At 46.6% G+C, this 24,627-nt stretch overlaps 6 protein-coding genes across 6 annotated transcripts; 3 read left to right on the forward strand and 3 right to left on the reverse strand.

Annotated features, from left to right (window-relative positions):
- Positions 1-656: 656 nt before the first annotated feature.
- ABOM_006807 (putative iron-sulfur cofactor synthesis protein (Isu1)) lies at positions 657-1,734 on the reverse strand (the record flags this gene model as incomplete). Its single annotated transcript, XM_022533936.1, has 3 exons — positions 657-835; positions 1,317-1,596; positions 1,732-1,734. The coding sequence occupies 3 exons, from the start codon at positions 1,732-1,734 to the stop codon at positions 657-659; spliced, it is 462 nt and encodes a 153-aa protein (XP_022388063.1).
- Positions 1,735-2,686: 952 nt separating this feature from the next.
- On the forward strand, positions 2,687-3,042 carry ABOM_006808 (uncharacterized protein; the record flags this gene model as incomplete). Its single annotated transcript, XM_022533937.1, has 2 exons — positions 2,687-2,719; positions 2,836-3,042. The coding sequence occupies 2 exons, from the start codon at positions 2,687-2,689 to the stop codon at positions 3,040-3,042; spliced, it is 240 nt and encodes a 79-aa protein (XP_022388060.1).
- A 1,969-nt stretch (positions 3,043-5,011) lies between these two features.
- ABOM_006809 (putative mitochondrial carrier protein) lies at positions 5,012-6,314 on the reverse strand (the record flags this gene model as incomplete). Its single annotated transcript, XM_022533938.1, has 3 exons — positions 5,012-5,784; positions 5,840-5,926; positions 5,993-6,314. The coding sequence occupies 3 exons, from the start codon at positions 6,312-6,314 to the stop codon at positions 5,012-5,014; spliced, it is 1,182 nt and encodes a 393-aa protein (XP_022388059.1).
- Positions 6,315-7,069: 755 nt separating this feature from the next.
- Positions 7,070-7,877, forward strand: ABOM_006810 (ubiquinol--cytochrome-c reductase subunit 7; the record flags this gene model as incomplete). Its single annotated transcript, XM_022533939.1, has 4 exons — positions 7,070-7,185; positions 7,371-7,479; positions 7,540-7,593; positions 7,785-7,877. The coding sequence occupies 4 exons, from the start codon at positions 7,070-7,072 to the stop codon at positions 7,875-7,877; spliced, it is 372 nt and encodes a 123-aa protein (XP_022388098.1).
- A 500-nt stretch (positions 7,878-8,377) lies between these two features.
- alkA (DNA-3-methyladenine glycosylase II) lies at positions 8,378-9,648 on the reverse strand (the record flags this gene model as incomplete). Its single annotated transcript, XM_022533940.1, has 3 exons — positions 8,378-8,441; positions 8,504-8,626; positions 8,699-9,648. The coding sequence occupies 3 exons, from the start codon at positions 9,646-9,648 to the stop codon at positions 8,378-8,380; spliced, it is 1,137 nt and encodes a 378-aa protein (XP_022388099.1).
- Positions 9,649-16,000: 6,352 nt separating this feature from the next.
- ecm33 (GPI-anchored protein Ecm33) lies at positions 16,001-17,324 on the forward strand (the record flags this gene model as incomplete). The annotated part of the gene is made up of 3 exons (XM_022533941.1): positions 16,001-16,064; positions 16,125-16,962; positions 17,030-17,324. The coding sequence occupies 3 exons, from the start codon at positions 16,001-16,003 to the stop codon at positions 17,322-17,324; spliced, it is 1,197 nt and encodes a 398-aa protein (XP_022388096.1).
- Between the last annotated feature and the right edge of the window lie 7,303 nt (positions 17,325-24,627).

Genomic DNA, 24,627 nt, shown 5'->3' on the forward strand with positions numbered 1-24,627 from the left:
CGATAGATGAGCACGGGTTGGCTTATCTGCATCAGCGGCGTTTCTTTCCTAGTTATCTATTTCACAATGGCGGGGCTAATGAGTGTCCACATTTTTTTGGGGTTCTTCTTTTTCTTCATTTGACTTGCTTTGGTTAAGAACGAAAAGTTCCTATTCTTTGTTTCCTTATATATGTATATCAATAGAGATCTCTCCTGAGTGGATGAATATAGATTGTCAAGAAGTCCAAAGCATCCCAATCCCTCCAGATAGATACCGCTGGCTTAAACTGCACAGGGAAATGCGGATCAATGAGCGATAGAGGACGATCTAAATTCACTGCACGCAAGTGCTTTTCATTAGACTATTTGACACATCAAGTGGACTAACTATATCACAATGCCTTCCTGCATCATCACAAACAAGGAAAAAAGAAAAGAAAAAACACATTTGTGAAGAAGAATAACAACCTTGCTGTAAAGGACTGCACCCAATGCAGTCTGTTGCCGGAATAGAATGAACCATCCAAGCACGCTATTCCATTCTAAAAGGTATTTTCAACCTCCCGCTAATAAACCGTAAAACTGTTGAGGGAATCTCATCTGGTATCAACTTGAATTTTTTGTTGGTTTGGATTTTCGAATTTTTGTACTTTGATTGTTGTGCTTGTTGATTCGTTAAGCAGTAGCAGCGGCACCCTCAGACTTCTCAATCTCGACCTTGACGTTAGGGATAGAGGCACCGGTACCTCCAAGGTTGGTTGTACGGGCATTAGGGTTCTTCGTATAGTAGTTGGAAATCGCGGACTTGATGGCGTCCTCGGCAAGCATAGAGCAGTGCAACTTCACGGGGGGCACTATGTTTGGTCAGTATGTTTTCTCCCAGAAGCAAGCATATGATTGTTTAGTGTTCTTGAGGTAAAAATGAAGGACAAGCCATTCAATGCAGCAATTGGGGCAGGGTGGACAATGGGACCTGGTTGGGGAACACATTGCGGGATATATTTTAATGAGAAAGCCGACCCAAAGTACTTCGCGTGTTCTTCAAGACCGGCAGCTTCGCACATTGGTGGCGGAATCTTAGAAGTCGACCATTTACCCCAAGATCCACATACGCATGTACGAAACCCCACAAAATAACCCCCACAGGAGCACATCAGGCAGCTTGCAAGGTTCGGCGTTCGGGTAACGAATAACCATCGGTTGGGAAAAACACGTTCAAAGGCAGGATAATGTATGGCGAGGGAAAAGAACGATGAATAACTTACAGCCTAGAACGTATAAAGTTAGCAGACTGTGATATAGATGATAATGTATAGTTTTCCTCGAAAAACTTACAAAGTTCACGAGCAATTTCAGTATTCTTAATCTTTCCAGCCTCCTCGAGAGTCATACCGCGCACCAACTCTGTCAGGTAACTCGAACTGGCAATGGCGCTGCCACAGCCAAATGTCTTGAACCTGACGTCGCTGATCACATTCGTATCCTTGTCAACACGAATCTGGAGCTTCATGACATCACCGCAAGCGGGGGCGCCAACAAGACCAGTGGCAACGTCGGCGTCATTCTTGTTGAAACTGCCAACTTTGGGGGGTGTTAGCCTTACTCCTGTCGGAGACTAGCGCCATAAAAAGAAGCATAAAAAGACAGCCGGGGAACGGCCGGGTACATCATAAAATAAAATGTATCGAGTGCATGTTCACCCCGGTCCATCAAAGGTCGAATAGCTTCTGATATATGCAAGTGGACGTACCATTACGGGGGTTGTTATAGTGATCTAACAGTGCATGCAGTCAGTTTCGTTGTCGTCCTTTTCTTATGAGGCGAAGTACGTATCTTTCTCGTGATATCCTCTCTTCGTCGCAGGGGCCCGGAGAATGGGCTGGCTTTGAATGCCGGCAAGGGCCGGGGTGATGCGAGGCGACACCACGGTGCCAACGCGGGGAGCGACAGTTACCAGACGTCTGAACATTTCCGAGGATGTATAACCAATTGCTCGAGGTCGTGAAAAGGGATTCAGATAGTTATGTGGAAAGAGCTCCGGTTGTGGGGGATGAAGAATCGATGACCGAGGTAGTGATGGATGATTGAAGAAAGATTGATCGAACTTCACTGATTGATTAATATGATAAAATGGGCGATGACAAACCCGGCCTAATTCACCGGCGCTAGGCCCCTTTCAGCAACCCCGTCGCCTTCGCGGGTCCGGCCTCGGACATGACGTTACCCCCGAGTCGCGCATAACCGAATGATAGAAGGATTGGTTATCTGATGGAGAGTTCCAGCAAATGACCTTTCCTCATGATGAGAGCATCGATGCAAGTGGTTGGCCGTCCAAGCCATTTCCCACGGGAAACCGCAGAGAGTTCCACCGGTGGGAGAACCGGCGGGATGCGTTCCTTCTAGTTTTGTTTCTAGTATAGAATCCCGGTTTAGGAACGGTATTGGTTCTCCCGATGGCCAACGAGGGTCTCGTACGGTCTGAATTACCAAGCGAGCAGAACACTCTTTTACCGGCGCGTTGGTGTAATTAATTCCTCTGATCTAGGGGGATTTGCCGCCCTCCATCTGATAAGACTTTCCTCATTCGGTTAGGGAATAACTATCCCCCGACCATTATCAGCTGATATCAACTTCCCTTCTGTTTTTGAAAAACACCTCCAAGCGCTAATTCGTGCGATGTACATTAAGATATAAGAAGCGTGGAAATGGCGGGGAAATTCTTTGGTCGATCGTCGGGTGTAAGTTCGATCTTACCCTTTAATGGTACCCGTAAAGGATGCATGAACACCGAGCCTCCTTATCGCCAGTACCATTCCCGCCGTAGGTATTATTTCACAGCAATTAATGTCACCAGTCTGTCAACGCCCCAATAGCTGCCTTTTCCATGGCTCTCATCCTCACGACCTACTGTGTCAGCTCCATCCGTACCGCGCGCCGTGAAGCGCAGGCTCCAAACACCGCTACACGTCAGAAATCCGCAGGAGAGAAGACGGAGCAAGTGTCATGGGTTCAGCAGGCACTAGAGGAAAGTCGCGAAGCTGAACGGAAGGCGTCAAAGTAACGCATGTTGTATGGTATAATCATTAGAGTTGCAGTCAGGGCGTAGTACTACAGGCTGAAGGGGTATGTATATCGCATGTAATATCAATTCTTCTCTCATTGTTTTTAGTATATGCTAACTAACTAGGCTATCCTATTATTATTGAGGTAATACTATAGGGCACACTAGTGAAATGTTAGCAGATGTACAGCCAAATGCTAAGTCAGATTTCGCAGTGATATCCATGATCAGAATTTTCAGTGTATGAAATAGTCCTTTCCAGAGTGTTGACTGGATCTACCATTTATAAAGAAGTATCATCATATCATCGGATAGCAAAAGCTGCTTTTAAAAAATCCCTCCTAGACATTATAGAGGGCAGGAGACGCAATGCGAATAGGGTTAAACATTACCTGTGAAGGTTTTTGATGTTCATAAGAGGTTAATTGAGGAAGAAGCCAGTGACTGTGGGAGAGCTAAAAAGAAAAGTAGGTAGATCGTTTAATTGGTACTAGTCCTATTCCGGTAGTCAGAAGTGAGCTGACTAAGCGTTAGACTTGGTCATGAGTCGTTCTATAGAACTTCCTAATTGAGAAGTCCTATCCAGACTCGGCTTTTATCTTTGTTTCCTCGAATTCTCCAAGGTGTCTTAGCCCTGCTTGACCAAGAATAGTGCGTTATGGTAATATTAATATGGTGTGAGGCTAGAGCATGATGTGGCTAGCATTATCTAGAAGAGAAATGTGGTTCAGGAGCAAGAGTAAACAATCACACAATATATATTCATGCACGGCTTTCTTTCACATTTCAGATTGGTCGTCTTTGAAGTCAGTGTGTCGGTGTACTATACGGGGACGGGCAGCTTTGTTATCTATGCTTACTGAAATAAATGAAAACACGCAAAAAAGGAAGCCCGAGAAGACCAGTTCGTTGTGTAAGAGTGTTTGGAAAATTCGACCATGTAGCATCATTCATATCAATCGGCAGCTCAAGGAGCAAAAAAAGAGATTGCATCATCCGTGAATCGAACACGGGCCTCATCGATGGCAACGATGAATTCTACCACTAGACCAATGATGCTTGATTAGAACCAGCACGTTATCATGCTAATTGCTTGGCATATGTTCATCTTTTTGGTATTATAGCCTAAGATAAAACCCAAAGACATGTACTATGAGTTCCAGCCATCGTAGTCATGAAATTGCATATACACAGGAGAATCACAGAATTCAATAATCGCATATCTCTGATGTATTTCATTACAGAATTGTAGGGCTTCACTGTATCAGGTACAGCCCTTATTCCTCAGTAGTTTCCCCAAGGTATAATATATGCCACACGGCCTCTTCTGTTCCATCAAGCACACCATCGTGCTGTCCGAAAGTGATTTATTTGTGTATACTACTTTGACGTATACGCGAAAACTCATTTCAACTCAAGCTACCAAATAGATTGCATGATATGATTCAATCATAGTTGTCTTCTGTAGTCCATTTTATCTCAAGTACTTCGCTTCGCTTCACTCAGTATATGCGTTTTCTGGCGATAAACACGTAGGTATAGTAACGTATGTACAAGAGCAGTCATGCAAGTATTATGCGAAAACTAATCGAACGCTTGTGAATTAACGAAAAAGAAAATAAAATAAACGAGGTTTTCTACCGACACAAACCGGTCATAAGACTGTAGAGATTAGGGAAATCGATTCTTCACATGCCAAAACCTCGATCTACCTTAATACCCCTGAAACCGACTACCCCCGATGCCGAGGAACATATTCAAAGGTAAGACCCTTTTATTTCGATGTATGAGGGTAAAACTTGTAAGAAAAGGAACAAGCCCAAGGCAGTTCTTTGCTGTATCCATTACTAGCAGCGCAAAGCCAAGACGCCAAGGCGCATACAATTAGCTCCCTTGGTAATGGTAGCATTGAGGTTTACAATAGCCTGCAATGCCTCAGATTAACTAATGATTGAATGTTCAGTCACCATCATATACCGGAGGGGTCTTTAGCTGCTTCTGCCATCTGCTGCTTCAATGCCCCTTCGTGTTGAAGGTGGTTAATGGTTTTCCGTAGATATTCGTATGTAAGCATGGTAGTCATGGCGGCTGGAACAGCACGGAATAGGTTCGTGCCTATTCCTGAGTAAAATGCTCGCCAACCCTCTTCTGTCAAGATAGTCTGACACGTACGAACGATCCCTGTATACCGAGGCCGATTAGGCATGCCATCCGACGAGGCCGCTGTTGGAGGCCTACCACGGCACTCTGGGTGGTCTACTCCTCCGCGGAAGGCTATCTCTTCCGGAGAAGACACAGGAGACGTTCTCTGTTGGGTTTGAAGTCTCGTTCGCAGTACCTCATGCGGATAGGTCATTGTGCTCGCACAGATCTTACTGAGGAATGTCGCCAACGATATCCCAATCCAGTGAGAGGTACCGTGGTCAGGATTTTCCCCAATTCCATACCCAGTAAATGCCATTTTCAAATATTCATAAAGCGGAAATTGTATGGCAACGTGTGTCAATCCCAACAATGCCGGTGTGAGCCCCGCGTAAAATGACCGAATCCCTTCGGTCCTGTACATCTTGCGAGCCGCATCCCATGTGCCCGAGTACCGCCATGGAGCACGGAAACCCTCGCTATCCGATCTAAGGCTCTGTGACATAAGTCGCGTTTTGATGACCCAAATCGGATTAGTCACAATTGTAGAGCAAGCGCCAGCCGTTAGAGAAGCATAACCTCTTGCAAGCCACCAGCTATCTGCTTAGAGCTTTAGTAAAACAGATTCCCGAGATAAATAAGAAAGGGGACAAACCGGTGACTTCATGATAATATTCCCGAGACCTATCATAAACTGCCAAATAAACTGCCCATGTAGGCAAATATCCCAAAATCATGGGGCCTAAACCTTGGTATAGTCCTCGAATACCATCTTCACGCCATATCATCCTTCCAGTACCTAGCATACCTCGGTATAACGCTTTCGTTTCAACCACCTGCCCGCCTCTCCGCACAAACCCTCCTTGGGCCTGCAACTTGGTCTTGATCACATCGAGAGGGCATGTCACAATACCTGACGCGACACCCGCACTGGCACCGCAAAAGGGGGCAATATAGAAATCTGGAACGCGGGTAGAGAGTAGTTCGAGGCGAGTGATCAACGCAGAACTCGGTGGGCTTGTAGCGGAAGACGCATCGAAGTTGGGGTGGGTAGGGCCGTCTGTATGTGTAATTTGCTGCTCTTGGGAGCTGTTGGCAGTCGCCGAAGTGCCGTGTTCTTCTGAAAACATCCTTCTAGCCAGCGCCCAAGTAGTCTATCTATCCGTCTTAATTGTCACGAGGGCTCCCGGACCCGAGCATAGCGGTGCTCGCTCCGGAACCCAGAATGGTTGGTTGTCCTGCGGAGTGTGAATGTTTTCCGTCTTTTGCAGCGAGCGTTGGAATGGCAGTGTCTGGTCCAATGAATTGAGGGGGTCTTGACAAATGACTCGATGCTGAGAAATCCACCTTATGATTGAGCGTGCCCTATCCGAAGCACAGACAGGTGGGGTCTTTGAAGCGACTCAGCTCCCCTACAGGACCACAGGATGAATTTAACGGTTGATGATCCCCATAACCAATTCTCAAAGATTGGGGATGGTCGGTAGGGTTGCAAGTCTCGAGGGGGAAATGAGTCAATCGAGATTTTCGGAACTGACGGCGAGGACGGAGCAGCACGGAGAATGGTAACTGAGGTGAATCGAAGGAACGCCCTCTGTCGGTCAGGTGGAGTACTATTAAGTTCACCCCGGTCCCAAGCGCTATGCAGTCTGAGGCAAGCCGAGAATTAGTCACGTGCGCAAAGATCGGAAGCGTCAAGGTCAGGTTGATTGCCTCAGGCATGAAAGATCGGATGTTTTTGGGAAAGTCACCCGCCGAACCTCCGTTTTGCACAATCTCCAACGTCGGGCCAACTCTTGTTCAGCTTGTCTGATATCTCACGACCCCCCTCCTCTCCGCATTATATCAATTGACCCCAGAATACATCCATTTGGGATTATTCACCATGTCCGCTCCCTCTCTCAGCAGCTATATCGTCAAGCGCCCTTGGCTCAAGCGCTGGATGATGCCCATTGCCAATTGGTACACCGACGCCGCCGGCTACAGAAGACTCGGTTTGAAGTAGGCCTCCCTGCCCTCAATCTCCCAAAACAGGCGCCAGGAAATACCGATAGGTCGAAGCGATGGCTCCCAATTGAATGCCTCAATATTTCCTATAGCCTCTCTCGTCCTATCTCGGTCTACGCCTATCCAGGGAACAATTTTCAATAGCTCGACATCAGACGCAGTTTAGCTAATAGAAACAGGGCTGATGACCTGATCCCCGAGGAGAGCGAGGTTGTCCAGACGGCCATCAAGCGCCTTCCCCCTAAGGAGGCTTATGACCGTGTCTTCCGTATCCGCAGGGCTTTCCAGGTTTGTCTCTACTAACTACGATATCTTCCCAACCAGTGGTCTAATGCATACAACAAATAGTGCTCCGTTTCCCACACCCTCCTCCCCGCCAATGAGCAGACCAAGCCTCAAGATGTGAGTTGAATTTCAAGCTTTTTACTTAGCATTTCGCCCTCCCATTCTCCGCAAAGCCTCTCGACCAATCCCGTGAAGCGGATTTGTCAACCGACCTACATCATATATAGGCCACCTCAGACCCCAAACCAAAGGAAGCCGAGACTTTCTATAGGGAATTGGAGCAACAAATCGCTGATTGCTATTGCTAGGATGTCGAATACTTGAGCCCCATCATCCGTGAGATCGAGAAGGAGCAGAAGGAGCGTGCGGATCTCGACTCCCTCGTTGTCAAGCGCCGGTAAATACCTTGTGCTCAGTTCTGCTGATTAGGAAGAGTCAAAACCGCGCCATGGTGATAGAAAAGCGGGCTATAGATGAAGACAGGCTTATGTTTCGGTTCGGTTGCAGCGCTTAGTTGCGATGAGCACTGGGCTGAATTTAATTGGTTTTGATACGTCGTTCGATCATGTGTACTGATACTGTACAAATTCATTTATCGTCATTTTGTTGATTGAATTCTCCCAATTGACCATTCAGTCAGTAATGTCTGTGGCTGAGGCTCCACCAGTCGTAGTATCTGCAGCCATGGATACATATGCCGGGTCTAACCAGATAAGCATTTGGCTTGACGAGCACGGCCAACTAGTACTCTTCTGAAGGGTTTTTCTCATACTACCAACTGCAACCTGGGAAAGCACTCCGTTTCGCAGGATACCTGCGGTTTTCAATTTCGTGGTACACACTACCAGGCCGCCCAATATATACCAACAACGTCGTACACTACAAACCAAGAATTTACTCTCTAAGTAGTCAAGACCGCGATATCCACGTTCTCTACCCTCCACATGTACCACATAAATAAACTTCTATCGAGGGCATGTGAGAACTGCATTCCACGCATTTCGCTTTCGGGGTTCACATAACATACCTATACGGCGCGAATTTCGCAGCCAGCTCTAACATATCCTTCTCTGCCATGTACTTGAACTTACCGCCCCCCTTTGCCTTTAATTTACTCACATCTTTCCCTACGAAAGCTGCGCATCCTCTTCTATCCCATAGTTAGTAACCATTTGGGGATTCTCCAGCGATGCCCGCATAGACATAGTGCACAACGACTTACTGCACGCCCAGATCACCGGTCGAGAAGACGTCTATGCGTTTCAACGCAAAGCAAGCAAACATCTCAACCGACCACTTGCCCAAGCCCCGGACAGCCGTCAGCTTCTCGAGAAGTTCTTCATCGCTTGCATTCAGCAGCATTCGGGCACTCAATTCACCACTTGCGAATTTGTGCGATAGTCCTTGGATATATTCGGCTTTCCGCTGAGAGAGACCGGCAGTCCGCAGTGTCGCGATATCACACTTGATTATCTCTTCGGGTTTCGGGAAACAGTTCGTCTCTAGTGCAACATCTCCGCTACCCTTGCTGTTGAACAATGCCACGAATTTATCCCTGATTGACTTCGCCGCAGCGCCTGATACCTGCTGTCCGATGATGCTAACCACCAGGCTCCGGAAAGGATCGACCTCCTCTGCTAAACCCTCTGGCGAAAAGAGCGGACACGGGTGTTGCTTTATGACCGGCTCCAATCGGAGGTCTGTAGCTATTAGATGAGCGACAGCTTTCTCGAGAAGCGTACCGGTCGTGGCTGTTGGGCGTGGTCGGCCGGTCTTGCTAGGCGAGGCATTCTCAGTACCGGGTGGGTAGGCAACCAGAGAAGAACCGTGAGGTGTTAGAAGGGTCGCATTTGTTCTGTGAGGTTCAACGGGACGGTCAAGAGGAGGGGGTGTAGAGTGTAGCCTGCTAATACTACGATCAGTGGGTAAAGGATCGAAAATGTTACTGGGCTTTTCTTGTTCGGCCGTGTCGGCTTTTGCTGTTTTGCTTGGAGGTGGGTTCTCAAAAGTCCGTTCTAGATTCAAGCCCGCGGTTTTCTTTCCCTTTGCAGGGGGCTTTCGTGCTTTGGTGACGCCGTTGGTTTGCTGGGCTTTGCTAGTCTTCTTTGTTTGGATGGAGGGTTGTAAGCTGTTGGTCACGGTGCTTAAGCGTGCAGAGCGCCGGAGGGCCATTGTATATTCCTGTATAGCTCTCTATATACTTTCCACTTCAGAAATGAAATTGGTGTTCTGTATCTTGAATGTAATTAACTCAGCGGTCTTTTGGAAAGCTTGCGTTGGAGCTGTGGTTAGTGGATTGTCACGGTGAGAGCTCGGGATATGTCATCAATCACGGGGCTCGTATTTCCCGCAGCAGTAGTAACCTTTGAGAATATTGAGCTTATGTGCTTATTTGGTGTAGTTCGTAGGCATTAAGGAATGAATCTACTTGAAGGCAGTGAAAGCGATATTAGGAAGTTAGGTGTAACTCCGTATATTTTGTGATGTGGGTCCCAGCTATTGTGTTTCCCCTATACATGTGCTACGGTCATTTGAGTGCATAACACTCGAAAGCAGCTTGGCAAGTTAACATATTGTAAATAGTAATGGGTAATACCTCCAGCTGTCATTCTTCTGGTAGCAATTGCTAACGCATGCTTATTCGGTATAGCTGGTCTATCTTCTGGTATGGTAATATGCCATGTTTAGTCCGAGAATATACTACTAGTAGTATCTTTCATGGTATATCCTTTGTGGCTAGAGTGTGGACTGAGTACTCGAACCATTCAAGATAATTACCGAGTATCATCTAAAATCTTCAGAGTACAACATGTACGTACATGCATACATAATCAAGTCTCACTGCAGAACAGTCCACTTGGTGCTACCGAATAATATATCATTATTGTTCCTTGCCTTTGCCCTTACAGTGTGGCTCAGTTATGCATAGAGGATAATAGAGACGTATCGTTTTGAAAGACTCTAATATCGGCAAAAGTAGTATTTCTTTTCTTTTCTTTTTTCTTTTTTTCTTGTTTTTGAAATAAAATGAAATCCGAATAGAATCGCCCACTGCATACAGAAATCGAGTCCACATACACACACATCCAAGGAAAAGTCACACAAAAGAATGTGCTTGCGTCATCTCGACGTTAATTAATGCTCAAGCGAACCGAAGCCGTCGATAAACTTGATTATCCACATCAGCAGCCCTAGTGTATGTAATACTGCTGCCCGTTGTATATTGAATTACTAGGTAGTAAGTAGCCTGAAGATACCTATCGATACGGCTGCCACTAGGAAATATGGTACAGGTGCTCCATATTATCTAAGTCCGTAACTAGGGTCAACAAACCGGCCCTTGGCCGAAGGAAATGGGCTTGGCCGGACATTGCACTCAATTAGCCGTCTAATATTAGAAACCCATAGAACAAATGCACCGTATACAGAGCTTTGCATGCGCTTGAGTTGCACTCGGACTTTGTTTTCAGTCCGATCTTAGCGATATCAGCCAACTTTCTCGAACGCGACAATGACCAATTGTGATCGGTAGCGGCTAACGTGCTGATATGATAATGTATGAGTTGTTCAAAAAGCTTAAGTTAAGTGGTGCCAAGCTGACAGGCAGGGTTTCCGATATGATGAATATCGGAGCGGAACCCAAAGCCGCTGCTGCATATTCCTGGTGGTTCAGGTCGCACTGACATTGTCTAATGACCCCCCTACTCGAGTTGCACGGCGTCCTGTAATCGTCGGGGTAACCGCGTCTCTATGTTCCGTTTCGCATGTAACTCTGTGATGTATATGAATATGATGATTGTTCATTCATCCTCAGCCACTTTTGGCTATTTCCGGGCCGCAGTTGTTTCATCCTTTGAGAGCAGTCATACGAACTAACGTCGTCGGGGCACTGGGGCGTTAGGTAGTGTTTAGCCACCCGCCCAGTGGCGTCCTCGAAGAACGTGGTGGCGGGTAGGTACAGGTAAGATTCGTCTTAGGTATTGGTGTATTTACATAGTGTGACAAGGAGTATTATACCTAGTATACAATACTCTGTTTCCGATCAAGTCTAGCTTCAGCTCAGCCGAGTAGATACTGAGCCAATCGATTGATAAATGAATGAATGAGTAGTTAACTACATGCAATGGCAGCATGACTAAACAATGTATTGATGTTCTGCAACCATAATACCCTGTTCCAAGTTCACTGAGTGCCTTTTAGGTACCTCCTACCAAGGTAATTCTCGGTGATAGTGGTTTACTAGAGGTGGTATAACCCTAAACACCCACTCCCCATTTGCCCCATCCATGGATACGGAGTACCTTTCCGGAGCCTTCTTTGGCTCCATAGTCTGCATGAACGAGAGGGGTAGATGGAGATATATAGCTACCAGGGTGTTGTAATAAGACTATGTGTGGTCCGTAGTTTATGAGAGGATTGCGATAAGGTGCATCCCTACGATACCAAGGCCAGCATTTGAAAAGCGGTGCGCTCATCGTCGAAGATGATGGTAGTTTCCATTAGATACAGAAGAGAGATGTGGAATATAAACGAGTGTTATGTGAATTCTTTCATCAATATTGTATATTGTGGATAGAGCCGGTCCTCATCCCCTAACAGTGCGAAGCAAGCCCTTTCACGGAGTCGTATAGAATATAGTCACTTCTATATCTACCACTAAGCTCAGCGGACAACCTAGCTAAATCCCGGGCCTGGTATTACTAAATGTAGGTGTGGATCTGCTCTGGCTGTGAGAAGGCTAGCGAGCTCTTAGATAGACTATATATGACTCTAGGCGGGCGAAAGATAGCATGTCAAATGTCATAGGAAAAGAGAAAGATGCCGGAAGGTCATTTCGATCTGTGTTCTCGATACTCTATATGTGTTGGGATTAAATCTGCTACCGTGCCGTTCCAGATTCCCTGGAAGGAATATGTAAAACACGGAAGTCACTTGAAACCCTTTCCTAGTGACAGATCGGCGAGCAGTCATTGAAAGGATAAGATGGAAGTGTAGACAAATGTTGAAAAGATAATGATCATTCCTTAAACTCTGGCTACATGTGATTGGCCTGTCATTTGCCTCTTTAGCCTTGGATATCTCAGGAAGCGTGTCACAAGGCACGAGGTTGACGCTGGTATGCAGATCGAATCCTTCAATCTGGTTGACCTCAATACAGTACAAAACCTCCTTTGAAGCTACGGTATATCCGCTCTAGAGATAACGGGAAAGCTGATCGGCTATTGCGATTAGGGGATTGTCCGAGTTAGAAGCCGACTTTGTCCGAGCTAAGTAATTGTGACGACCAGGAGTGAAGATGGGTTATAGAGTTGAGTTGCGAAAGTTGATACTCTGGATGATGCGGATGGACATGGATTCACTGTAGCACTTACATAAGATACCTTGTGTTGTCGCCGCTCTCGTCCGAAGCATACGTACCCTTGATATGCTTTCGGGTCTTTCTCTGCTTTTCTAACATGTGCGACGATCAAACCAGGGTTTGCAAGCATTACGTGGACTAGTTTAATGGGTTTGAAGGCACCGAAGTGCATCAGGCTTGTATATCTAGGTGTAACATGCCAAGGATATGGGATTGTAATAACTTTGTACACTGTATGGTCAAGGTAAAGAGCCAACGGAAACGCCACGGTGTGGAATGTACTGGCAAACACTACACAAAAGCCATTACCTACTTCGTAGTGCATGACTCTCTGTGAGATGGGGAGAGAAGCTAGAAGATCGGGTACATTACGAAATAGTACTTTCGAAATACTCCATGCAGTTATACCAATAATATGGCAGACTACCAGGAAGGGGCGATTGTTACGACGGCTAGCTGTGGAGTTGGATGGGCCGTGGCCGATAGTGGAGTGAAGGGTGAGAACCCTAAACCGATCGCGACGAGAAAAGTAAGCAATCAGCTTTCATTCTTTCCAACAAAGGCTGGTTTATGAAGAAGGAAAAGGATCGATCTGCCAAGCTATTGCCGTTGAGTTTCCCAATTATTGTAAACAACTGGAACATTCCTCAAAATGGCTTTTGTATCTGGAGGACTACCGGATTCTGTATAGAGACGGTTCTGTTTACGTCCATATTGGAATGATTCGTCGGTCGTACTTTAATCATCATAGTATTTTTTTTATTTCCAGAGTGAGACTGAGAATTCGCCACAGCAGGGAGGAGTACTTAGGTATAGTCAGCGTCAAGCATAGAGTCTAGAAGACGTCTTTGTTGGTTTGTGCAGATTAAACTGAGTCGGGTTGCCCCGTTGTGTTGTAAGATCGCAATTACAGGAGCTTAGTATGGGTCTGACTAGCTTCATTAGCATCAGACCAAGTGGGCCAGAGCTGAAGTATGGAAATTACAGCCGTAGTTGTATTCTTCGACACGTGATGATGATTATCCATTGGACGTTCCAGCCGTGGTTTCGCCACTAGACTCACCTATTCTTATCCACCATTGGTAAACGGTTTACTTATACTAGTAATTACCCACTTTATCCATGGTACCTGACCAGTCCGGCTCAGAAAAAAAACATGAGCCAAGAAACAAAAGAAAAAATCGAACCATGGAATCGGTTACATTGGGTTTTACGGAGTAGATCGAGTTATCGTCAACAGACGGAGTAGAGGTAAAGCGATTAGTTAGGTTACCCCATGAGAATAAAATGCGATCGCGGCCAGAAGAATGTAAGTAAACGGCAGTTGACATGACAAGAACGAAGATTCTGACAGCCACATATGAACGCGCATGTCAGCATGAGGCCAGAGTTGGTCGCCGACCACTTGGGCAGGCGACTCTCCATTCCAATTGTCTGTTCGCAATGGCTCACAAACCAGAAATGGGAAAGGGAGCGGGTCCCACTAGATTCCAGCAAATTCAGATCGGCCACGGCAGGCTTTATTTATCCTCTATTAATGAATTTGTCTAACGTTAATAGCATTCAAGGGACTCCGAGAAATGAAGGAATGACATTTGCTCCTAAATATGGTATGAATTGGGTCGGCCGTAGCAGATAGTTTCGGTTTGGAATGGGGTGATCGGGCTTGCTCACTTATTGCCTAGGTAGATGCTGGACTGAGTGGTAATAATACTCCCGACAACGACGCTGCATGCAAATCCATGATATCCAGGTACTAGTAATCTGTCTGAGTCTGGCCCCTTCTAGCGCCAATACAGAGAACAAATAGTACTTTGTAGGTACTCCGTACTGGAGGGGGGAATTGTCTGTAAATCTGTATTGTTGTTAATGAATGATCACCATGATGATCTTGATAGTCGTATCTATACTTCTATACTGATTATATCTGTTTAAATAGAGTCACTCCACTATGAGGTCAGGGATTTTTATTTTTTTTTTTTTGCTCTTTGTTTTGAGACAGTATTTTGGCGCATACCAGCTGTCCTACTCCGTATACTGTACATAATACTCAATACTCAATACCAAAATACTGTTTGTAGTACTATCGATGTTCTAATAATGATAATTTAGTGAAAAATGGTAGAAGAACTACAGGAGAGCAGAAAGGCAGACATCCCAAGTTGTGCGCAATACAGACACGCAAGGATGATATTGTATACTGTGTAGGTACTTTTTCCGATCATTATTTTGGTTTTGATTATGATTATTGCTATTTCGGCTACAGTAGGATTGTACCGACGGGGGTCCAGGTACACAGCGGAGGAGTGGGACGGATTGACAATGTTTTGGTATGAATGGTCAATGGCGATGGGGAAGGAAGGCTCCGATGGCGAATCAGAATTGGAATTGAACCTTGGTGATTGGAAAGGTGCGACACGATAGGGGAAACTCAGCAGGAACAACGGGCTCATTCCCGGTCAGAAGAAAGAAAAAAACAGGATTTCCCCCTCCTGCTAGCATTGCATCCGGTAATAATATTTTCCCATGCGAAACAAAACAGAGGATTCAAAAATAAAAAAATAATGGATTACCGTGGTGATACACGTACTAGTAACGTAATTAATTTTGGTCGTAGCAAGGAGGGACCCCCCCCGGTCTCAGGTCCACCGTCCTCGGGCCACGACTCCTTTCTTGCGCTCCTGGAAAGCCAATCCTTCCTTCCCTCTTCTGACGCTTTTCTTCGCCATCCTAGTCTCTCTTTTCTCTTCCTCTCCTTTTCTCTCTTTCTGTTGTGTCAAGACGTGCCTACCGAATCTGTGCACATCCTTTCGCTGAAGGAACCATCATCAACCAGCTTCTCTTTCGTTGAAGCTCTATCTTTCTTCCACTCGTTTATTTATCTTTGAATCCCACCCCTCTTTCAACTCTTCGCGACTTTGCGCTACTGTTATCTGGTAAGGGCTAAACATCGCCCCTCATACTCAAGTAGTCCACAAGATTATTAGTAAGTGAAGGCTTCCATTATCTATTCAATACTCAGACAATCCTTCAATGTGTTCCATTGGATATACCAATACCTGAGACTGCGTGCGCTACTAAACCCTGGTTGCCTGTTCTCTGAAGAAAGTTTTTGATGGTGCCCAACGTACTAACACTATCTCTAATCGAAGGAATCGCATAACAATGTTCATCAAATACGCTCTTCCCGCCCTGGCTGCGGCCCAGGCCGTCTTTGCTGCTAGCGATAGTAAGTGAAGAATGGCGCACAGAAACAAGATTCAAAACAAATAACTAACCATCGACATAGACTGCGGCAAGGGTGATACCATCAAGATCGAGAACCAGAGCGATGCCGACGGCTACTCCAGCTGCAGCACCCTTAAGGGCGATGTTGAGGTCTCCGGAACCTACGCCGGCGATCTTCAACTCAATGGAATCAAGCAGATCTCCGGTTCGCTGAGCTGCGATGGTGCTTCCAACATGACCGGTTTCTCAGCTTCTCAGCTGAACTCCATTGGCGACACCTTCAAGCTGACTGGTCTTACCACCCTCACTACCCTCAGCTTCGGCTCGCTCACCAAGGTTGGCTCGATCGAATTTACCGCTCTGCCTCAGCTCCAGAGCCTGGACTTCACCAAGGGAGTTACGGAAGCTGGCAGTGTCGTCATTACCAACACTGGCTTGAGCAGCCTTAACGGTATCTCGCTTGAGACTGTCGGCGGCTTCGATATTACCGAGAACACCAACCTGAAGACCGTCAACGTCAACAACCTGAAGAACGCTACTGCTCTCATCAACTTCGCTGGTAACATGGACGGCCTCGAGATTGAATTCCCCAACCTTGGTACTGGTCAGAACATGACCTTCCGTAACGTCAGCTCGGTTTCCGTTCCCTCTTTGGAGAAGCTCAAGGGCCAGCTCGGCTTCTGGGGTAACAAGTTCCAGTCGTTCAGCGCTCCTAACCTTACCGAGACCAGCGACTTGATCTTCAACGACAACAGCAAGCTCAGCAACATCAGCATGCCTGTGCTCAAGACTGTCAACGGTGGCTTCCAGATTGCCCGCAGTGACAAGCTTAACGTCATCGACTTCCCCAAGTTGGAGACCGTCACCGGTGCTATTGACTTCAGCGGTGAATTCAACGAGTAAGTTTGGAAGCTTGCCATGAGTGGCATGAAAAATTTGAAAATCCGTTCTAACGATATCTTCTAGGGCCCACCTTGACTCCCTTAAGTTAGTTCGCGGTGACTTCAACATGCAGAGCACTGGTAACATCAGCTGCACTGCCTTCGACAAGATGGCCAAGGGCCGCGAGGTCATCAAGGGCACGGAAACCTGCAAGACCACCGAAACCCCCGAGACCCGTGATGGCAAGTCTGGCTCTACCACTTCCACTGGCAAGGCTTCTGCCACCTCTACTGGTGCTGCTTCTGCTCTCGATGTGTCTTCTATGCCTGCCATGGGCTTGGCCGCTGTCTTCGGTGCCCTTGTCCAGTATGCTCTGTAAAGGACTTCTCGATACCAAACCGTTGTGCACTTTGTTATTTCTTTTATCGGACTCCACTTACTGCCGTGTAGAGTTGCTTAATAAGCAATGGGTATATTGATTCCTGTGCTTGGTTTTTATGACTATAATTGAACTTGTTTGAGCAAATTCGCAGTCTGGGTTTGTCGCCCTCAGTGGAAACCTGTAACGTCCATCTGATGGTCCAGCTTTTTTTTTTGTCTCACTTTGTATGAAATTGCAATTGGTGGTTAATATGTCTGAAGCCGCTCACTCGTGTCGGTCTCGAGGCAAGCCAGCGTGCTTGATATCAGTAATTACGTGCGGGCCACACGCTTTGTTGAAGACAGGCGTCTAAAGTCTTGTTTTATAGCGCTCCTTTTCAGATGATGTATTTGTGTCATAAACATTTTTATTCTTTGGCCACTTGTTCCAGGGCCAGTTTGTGCTGTAGGTAAGATTGTGAATGACTTGACCTCGTAAATCAATAACTCTTTGAATGTAGGGAGATATCTTCCTGGAGGCATGCAGTAGCCATGGGAGTTGCTGGGGTCTTTGACGTGGAGAACAGAAAAATCCAAGTCAACCATGGCAACTACCATTCCGACTGATACTGTACTACACCCATCGCAAGATTCGTAACCGATGAGGTCATTGCGGCTCTCGCCCGGAGGCGATGCTGAGATCGTGCACGATTCAGCAAACGGAAATGGATCTCAGAACGGGACGTGTTATCTCCATGAGCATTTAGCACACGGCGGCCCGTGGGAGGGTATGTGCTTCGTACAGCTGTGCCTACATGGGCTACTTCTCCTAAAAACAAAAAAGTTCTTCAATGGTTGCAGACAAATTGACGAGTCATTTCACACGGTGGGTGCTCTCCTTATACAGCTTCATGCAGAGAGTCCTGCAATCACCTACCTTCAGGATTTCCCCGTTAAGGTTTAACCTTTGACAAATTGTGACCAGAAAGGAACCTCTCTACTTCAATATTCGAGATCATGATATATTATCCCATCTTAAGGGGTGGCTGAGTGGGTGCTCCTCTTCGACAGAGAACGATGATCCGCCTTTGTCGATCCGATATAGTTTCAATTGACAGATCTATATCTGTTTCATTTCACTCCCCCCCCTCCCCTCCCAATAAACACTAATATGCACCATGGTGGGGACTAGGGAGAGTGAGTGAAGAGGAGTGGAAAGTCAACAGACAAAGAAGGGAGATCGAGATATCCACACGGGAAGCAAAAGTAGATAGATGGAAACTAGGGTGCAAGAAATTAAGGTGCCGGAAATCGACCCGTGCTGGTGGGCTCTAATGTTAAATATTGGAGAGATAGAGGTTCCCAGGACAAGATACTACCCCCAAAACAAGAAAATGATGGATAGTCTAGGTAATTATTAGTTCTAAGGCCGATAGACACTGGAGACTCGTGGATCTGATCGTGTATCTGGTGTGGCCGGAACAAAATTCCTTGGTTTCAACCATGTGGACGAAAGGGTCGGAGAGCCCGCGGGTTCCTTTCCCTTTCTTTTCTCTCTGACTCTCTCTTTCTATTCTTATTATTCTTATTCACGTTATCTTTCGTCTAACCTCCCCTACGTCTTATTCCCCGTTGGTGTGGATATCGTGTGATGGGAGGGAAGTTTCTCTCTCGGCTTTTGGTACTTTTGTACCAGCTGGACAGGTGGTTCTGCCGGGTACGCTTTGGGAAATGTGGATAAAAGGGACTATTCTGTTTATGTACGGATTGACATTGCGTTTTTACGTTCAATGGAGCATGGGGTTCACAGTGGGTTCCCTTCCTTTCCGAGTAAGCAGTGGCTGTTCATTGAGTTTTGCTCCCGATCCCCGTGAATGACCATATCTCTCTCCCTTCGGTGATAGACAGATAGATGGGGACTTGGGTTTCGACAACCGGGATTTGCTGGGGTTATCTTTTCCCTGGCATTTGACACCAAGTGAGGAAGCCCGTGTTTATTGAAATTGGGTACCGACGGGTCGTTCTATTGAAGGGCACTCTGGGACGCAAGAAAACCAAGGAAAGAACAAATACTTGGAACCGAAAGCTTGGTCGATTTGGAATGCGGTGGGTGGGATTGATATGATAGATACAATGGCCATGCCTTGCAGCTTCTATGCGGATACTACCTGCCGTATCTGGCTGTGGATGCCTCAGGTTTGTTTTCTTTTCTGAGTTAGGGCTCAATCATGTCGGCTTCGTTTAGCCTGGATAGGTAATGTAAGGTGGCTGTCTGTCTCCGGCGTGTTGACGCAATTGGCTATGCTTGAGAGAGCGGTTCTACGTGGTGTTGGACCGGGGGAGGGTGCTATGCCTGGTACGCTACGCAGCTCAGTTGTCCTAGAGCATGCGTTGGTTTGGTTTAGTGTCGTCGGCAGGTAGGAAGGAAGGTAGGAAAGTTTTGGGCTTCGTGGATTCGGTGGCAATAATGGTCAATGTGGATGGATACCTTGCTATCATCATACAAAGGATCCTACTGGGCTTGTCTGCACGCTGTTCAGCAGGCATAGGTGATCCTTGCAGGAGTGGATAATGGAACCTCTGTCTCTCTATGTGCGTAATAGAGAATACAGGGAAAAAAAAAAAAGGAAAGAGGCACTGCATGCATATATCAAAGAAAGGTCGGATGTAGGTACGTATGCTAATAATACTATGCCGGCGGCAATAAACTATTGGGATTGGGGGGGGGGGGGGGGGGAGGAGAAGGAGGAGGAAGAACCAGAGCCACAACCTGAAACACGAGCACGAGTCGATTAACTTAGACATCGAATCTCGCCCCCAGCTGGTAGAGCAATGCCTTCGTGGCCACCTCCCAGCGAATGGATGAGACTTGATACATGTTGTCCCCATTGCGCAGGGTTAGCCCTGGGGAGGGATGTCCCCTGTTTGAGGGTAGCAGTTGTATGCATGTAGTAATGATGCAGGTCGTTAATGTATGTGTGTGCGCTTTGAAACCGGTAGGAGGCGTTGGGTGTCTGTGTGGTTGATCGGTTGGTCTGTTGTGGGTAGGGCTTCTGGGACCAATGTGATGCATCATATTGTTTGGAGATTGTTCGAGTACCGTGGCGAGTTGGGGTTCCCGTTGAGGCGTTTTGTCGTGACGTCCATTTTATTTATGACTTAACTCTTTTGGGAATGTTGATTACTCGTTTTTCTTTTTTTTGATTTTTATATGATTATTATTAACCTTTCACCTCAGGGTGGCAAAAAAATAAATAAATGTATAGTTGAGTGTCGCAATTGAAGGATTCCATTTGATCGTGGTCGGGGATGTTGATCGTGCCCTAAGGCGAGGCACCTAGTTCGTACTAATAAGATTGGTGCTATTGCACTGACCCCCCGCTGGATATCCTGCCGTGTAACACCACCAACACAATAGCTCGACCTTATGAAGTAACCAGGAGTGCATCCCGGGAAGTCATGACCCAGTACGTTTTAATGGAATCATATGTGCAAACCCGTTGGTGTGGATGAGATCCCGAGAGAGGACTTCCCACGGGAAGGGGAGCCCTTGCAACTGGAGGAGGGCCGATTAAGGTTCAAACCTCACACGTCCCCCTCTCATCTATTCCTGCTCCCACAGTCTGGGTCACCAATAACAGGCCGGATGATGGAGTATCGACTCTTCCAGACCATGGTATATCGGAGAATATATGAGGAATTGACCAAACCCCAGGCCATTCGGACAATTTCGGTGGCATCGTGAAGGTTCAATGTAGGTACACATGACTGGTTCTGGGATTGTCCATGGCTTGAGAGGAACTCACTTGCAAAAAGGTACGTATGCGATGTATGTACTCAGGTACATGCATACCGACATCCGTCTGTGTATGTGTGTACGTGACGGTCCTTTTTTTTTTGTTTTTTTTTTGAGTTTCGAAAAAGAGTTCGTGCCTGGGTGACGAGTACGTGCCAGGTTGAGTTTGTTGGTCCAAACAGGGGTTCATCATGGGGTGCTCGTCTTGATTCTGACCTCTGTCTCGGCGGTCTTCAAGAATTGGATAGATAGATGGAGGTATTGCCAACTCATCAAGCTAAGGGAACCGGGGCACTCCTAGTCCTGAATTTCGCTTATATTGGTGCTTAATTAAAAAGCCTCTGCGGGTTGGCTACTAACGTCCAGAGTCAGTCGAAAGTCGAAACTCCCCCAATCGGGTAAAGAAACGAATCATCCGCCATCATAACGGGGGAAACGGGTGCAAAGTGGGAAAAAAAATTCATACGGGACTGCTATATCCAGGGAGTGTCAATCCGGGAATGACCAAGACCAATCTTTGGTTACTCTAGCCTCAAGACTCCCAAGGGATGGGCGAGCACGGAACGTGGGGCTAGCTGAGAGAAAGAACACTTGCTCGATGCATGAGGCCCACTGAATTCTTCATCCTCACCCGTCGATCCCTAGATGTTCGAATATGACAGATCTTATCCGGGCTGCCACGAGACCCACCACTAACCATCCTAACGGGGTCACAACAGTCCACACATCATCTGGGCTGTTACGCTTGTTTGTACTGTTTGAATTTGACCCCCATATACCGTATTTGGATCCTCCGCTTCTCTTCCTCTCCACCGAAGTACTCCGTCCCCGGGCTCTGTCTCAAGGATCCCGGGTAGGATGATGGACGGGCAAGCCGCCGACCTCATGGGCTGATGACCAGCATAATAACCCTAGCCTTGCGAATCTCCTTCACGGAGCAACTTCCCTGGATAATCTCCACCCTGGCCTGTGGGTTGGATCTAGTGAAGCTCCTCGAGCGATCTGAATCCGTCTCTCCCGTTGGAGACGTCATCAAATAACCCAATTCCAAATCACTGTGCTCGGTAGCGGGTGACAGCCTTAAACACAGTGTTAACCAAAATAAGAAAAAAAGAGTCCAGAACTAATAATCGTTGGGTCTGACAGCCGTCAGATCCTGGTCACTGGGATTTCCCGGTGACCCAAGTGTATGGGTCTGTCTCGGGGGCTGTGACGATCAGAAACTCTGTGTTTTGACCCCCCTTCTTTTATGAAAGCTAGGAAAGTAGCGTTCCGGCCCCATTCGGCTATACTCGCTGATAATGTGGATTCTGATACGATGGCGTTGAGATCCAGTATTGGTCTATGTGGTCATGCTAAACATTCAACGTCTGGTAGGCATCAACTCCTCACAGAGAATGTCTCAGGTACCTCTTGATGTGTGGACGATTTTCTCTCTGCCCCAGAGTCCTTGCTTCGTGCTATCTGGCTCTGAACACCTCCTGTGGAGGAAAGATTTACCTCGGGGAACCTGCGTCCGCCTGTGCGTCGGATGTAAATGTACGGTTCATTATCATGGTTCGTCGAGGCGCTCCATTGGTATTTTTGTCCATCTTTCGAATATTCTAGGTCCCTCACTGTGTGCCACACTAGACAGGGGAGTAAGATGGGACCCTGCTGCAAGATGACTGTATGTCGATACATTGTAAATCGAGAACGGAGGACTCCGTAGCTCGAGCGATCGAACCCACCCAGAAGGACAAGTATTCCCCTTGTCTCATCATGGCTGTGGCTGCAACTCGCGGGTGTCCGATCTGAGCTGCTTGGGAACGATGCTCATGATCTAGAATAGCTGATTCTCTGTTTGGACCACGCCCCAGCATACTGGACTCACCATGGATTTCTCCGAACCTATGTCTTCGACATCTATCGGACAAGCACCGGAACCAGTTCCGTAACAGCCACAATGCCTGCGCATGGCTGCAGACAATAGGCACTATTTTTACTTAATCCTCACGGGTTCTCCAGATTTGGGGGGAAGGGAGTAGGAAAGGAATGCGATGCTATCCTAGGTAGTTTAAGAGGAGATACAACCGCATGGCTGACGGCCATTGGCCCAGATGGACTATTGAAGAGGTCGAAGCAAGGGGATTCGATGCATTTACCTTCTATGGCCCGTGTAGATCGAATTCAAACCATTGCATCGGTGACAAATCAAGGGCTGTGAATACTTTCTATTCAAAATGAGTGCCTCGCGATCATAGCACGTTGATTCGTCGATCGTCTCGGCCTCGCGTCTGTGCCCATTTTGTGACCGAGATTCGGACGAGTCTCTCCCAAAAGGACACTAAATGGGGTCTGTTGAACTTTGCGGAATGTTGAGGCTACTTCCCCGCGGCCTCATGGAGACCGGAAGGGATGAAGTGGGCTGCAGATGCACACATGTAAGTAGTAGGAGTTTACTGGAGTCTCTTACGGACAGGAGGCTCCATGATGCCCTAACTTTCTACCTCTATCGGGGATCCGGGCATGCAATACGGGCAGGTAGGGGGGGAAACAAAATATTATTATTTTTGAATTATATATTTTATGTAAAATAGATATTTTACGTATTTATTCTTCTATCTTTTGTATCTGTACCAAAAGATGAATTCATTAATTAAATAAATAAAAAAGGAAAGGAAGGGAAAGAAAATACAGTGAAAGCGAAAAATGGAAAATATTCTGTAGTTTTCTATTCTAGGAGATCAACATTACTTCAGAAAAGTCACAATAATGACAATAATAATAATAATAATAATAATAATAATAATAATAATCACAGATTAATAACAAGATCTATTATTATTTTAAAACTATTTGTAAAAAAGAAAACCCAAATAATACTATTGATCGATCTCTTGGACCGAAACAAGAGAAAGCGAGAGAGAGATCTGTATGTCATTGTCGGAAAGTACATCCACACACACCCTAATCAAAATCCACTTCCCTATCGAGATGAGCGCAGATCTTCAACATGATACATCTCCATCTTCACTCTATCGATTACTGCAGTCTCCATGGAGTCCTGAGCGCCGCCACAATCCATTCTCGCCCCCCTCTCTCCTACTACTTCGGGTTACTTGGATCCATTTCCCTCCTCGTTCACCAACTGCAAAGATATAAAACATGCAGCGGATCGCACCGTACCTTCGGGAAGCATTCTGTTCTTCATCTTGTCTATACCTCGTGGATCAGTCTGACTACTCTCTCGTCTGATCCCTTATTTCTCTCCCATAGCAACAGTCTCCCTTGATTGTTTCATCACCAGCCCTTACTTCGTGCCTTTGACCTCAGACTAATTTATTATCAACTGTCTTTCCCGCCCTGAAACCCTCGTCGATCTATCCTCCCCAGAGACATTTGTTTATGTCAATCTCAGACATTCGCACATATAGACGCATCGTACATATCGACATCTCACCCGGTCCTCCACTCGACTAAGACATACATATCCTCCCGGTGCACCTCACCTTATCTCGAAACTTTAGCCAAAACCGCAGCTGCC

The sequence above is a fragment of the Aspergillus bombycis genome (genome assembly GCF_001792695.1).
Source record: "Aspergillus bombycis strain NRRL26010 chromosome Unknown contig00056, whole genome shotgun sequence".
NCBI lineage: Eukaryota > Fungi > Ascomycota > Eurotiomycetes > Eurotiales > Aspergillaceae > Aspergillus > Aspergillus bombycis.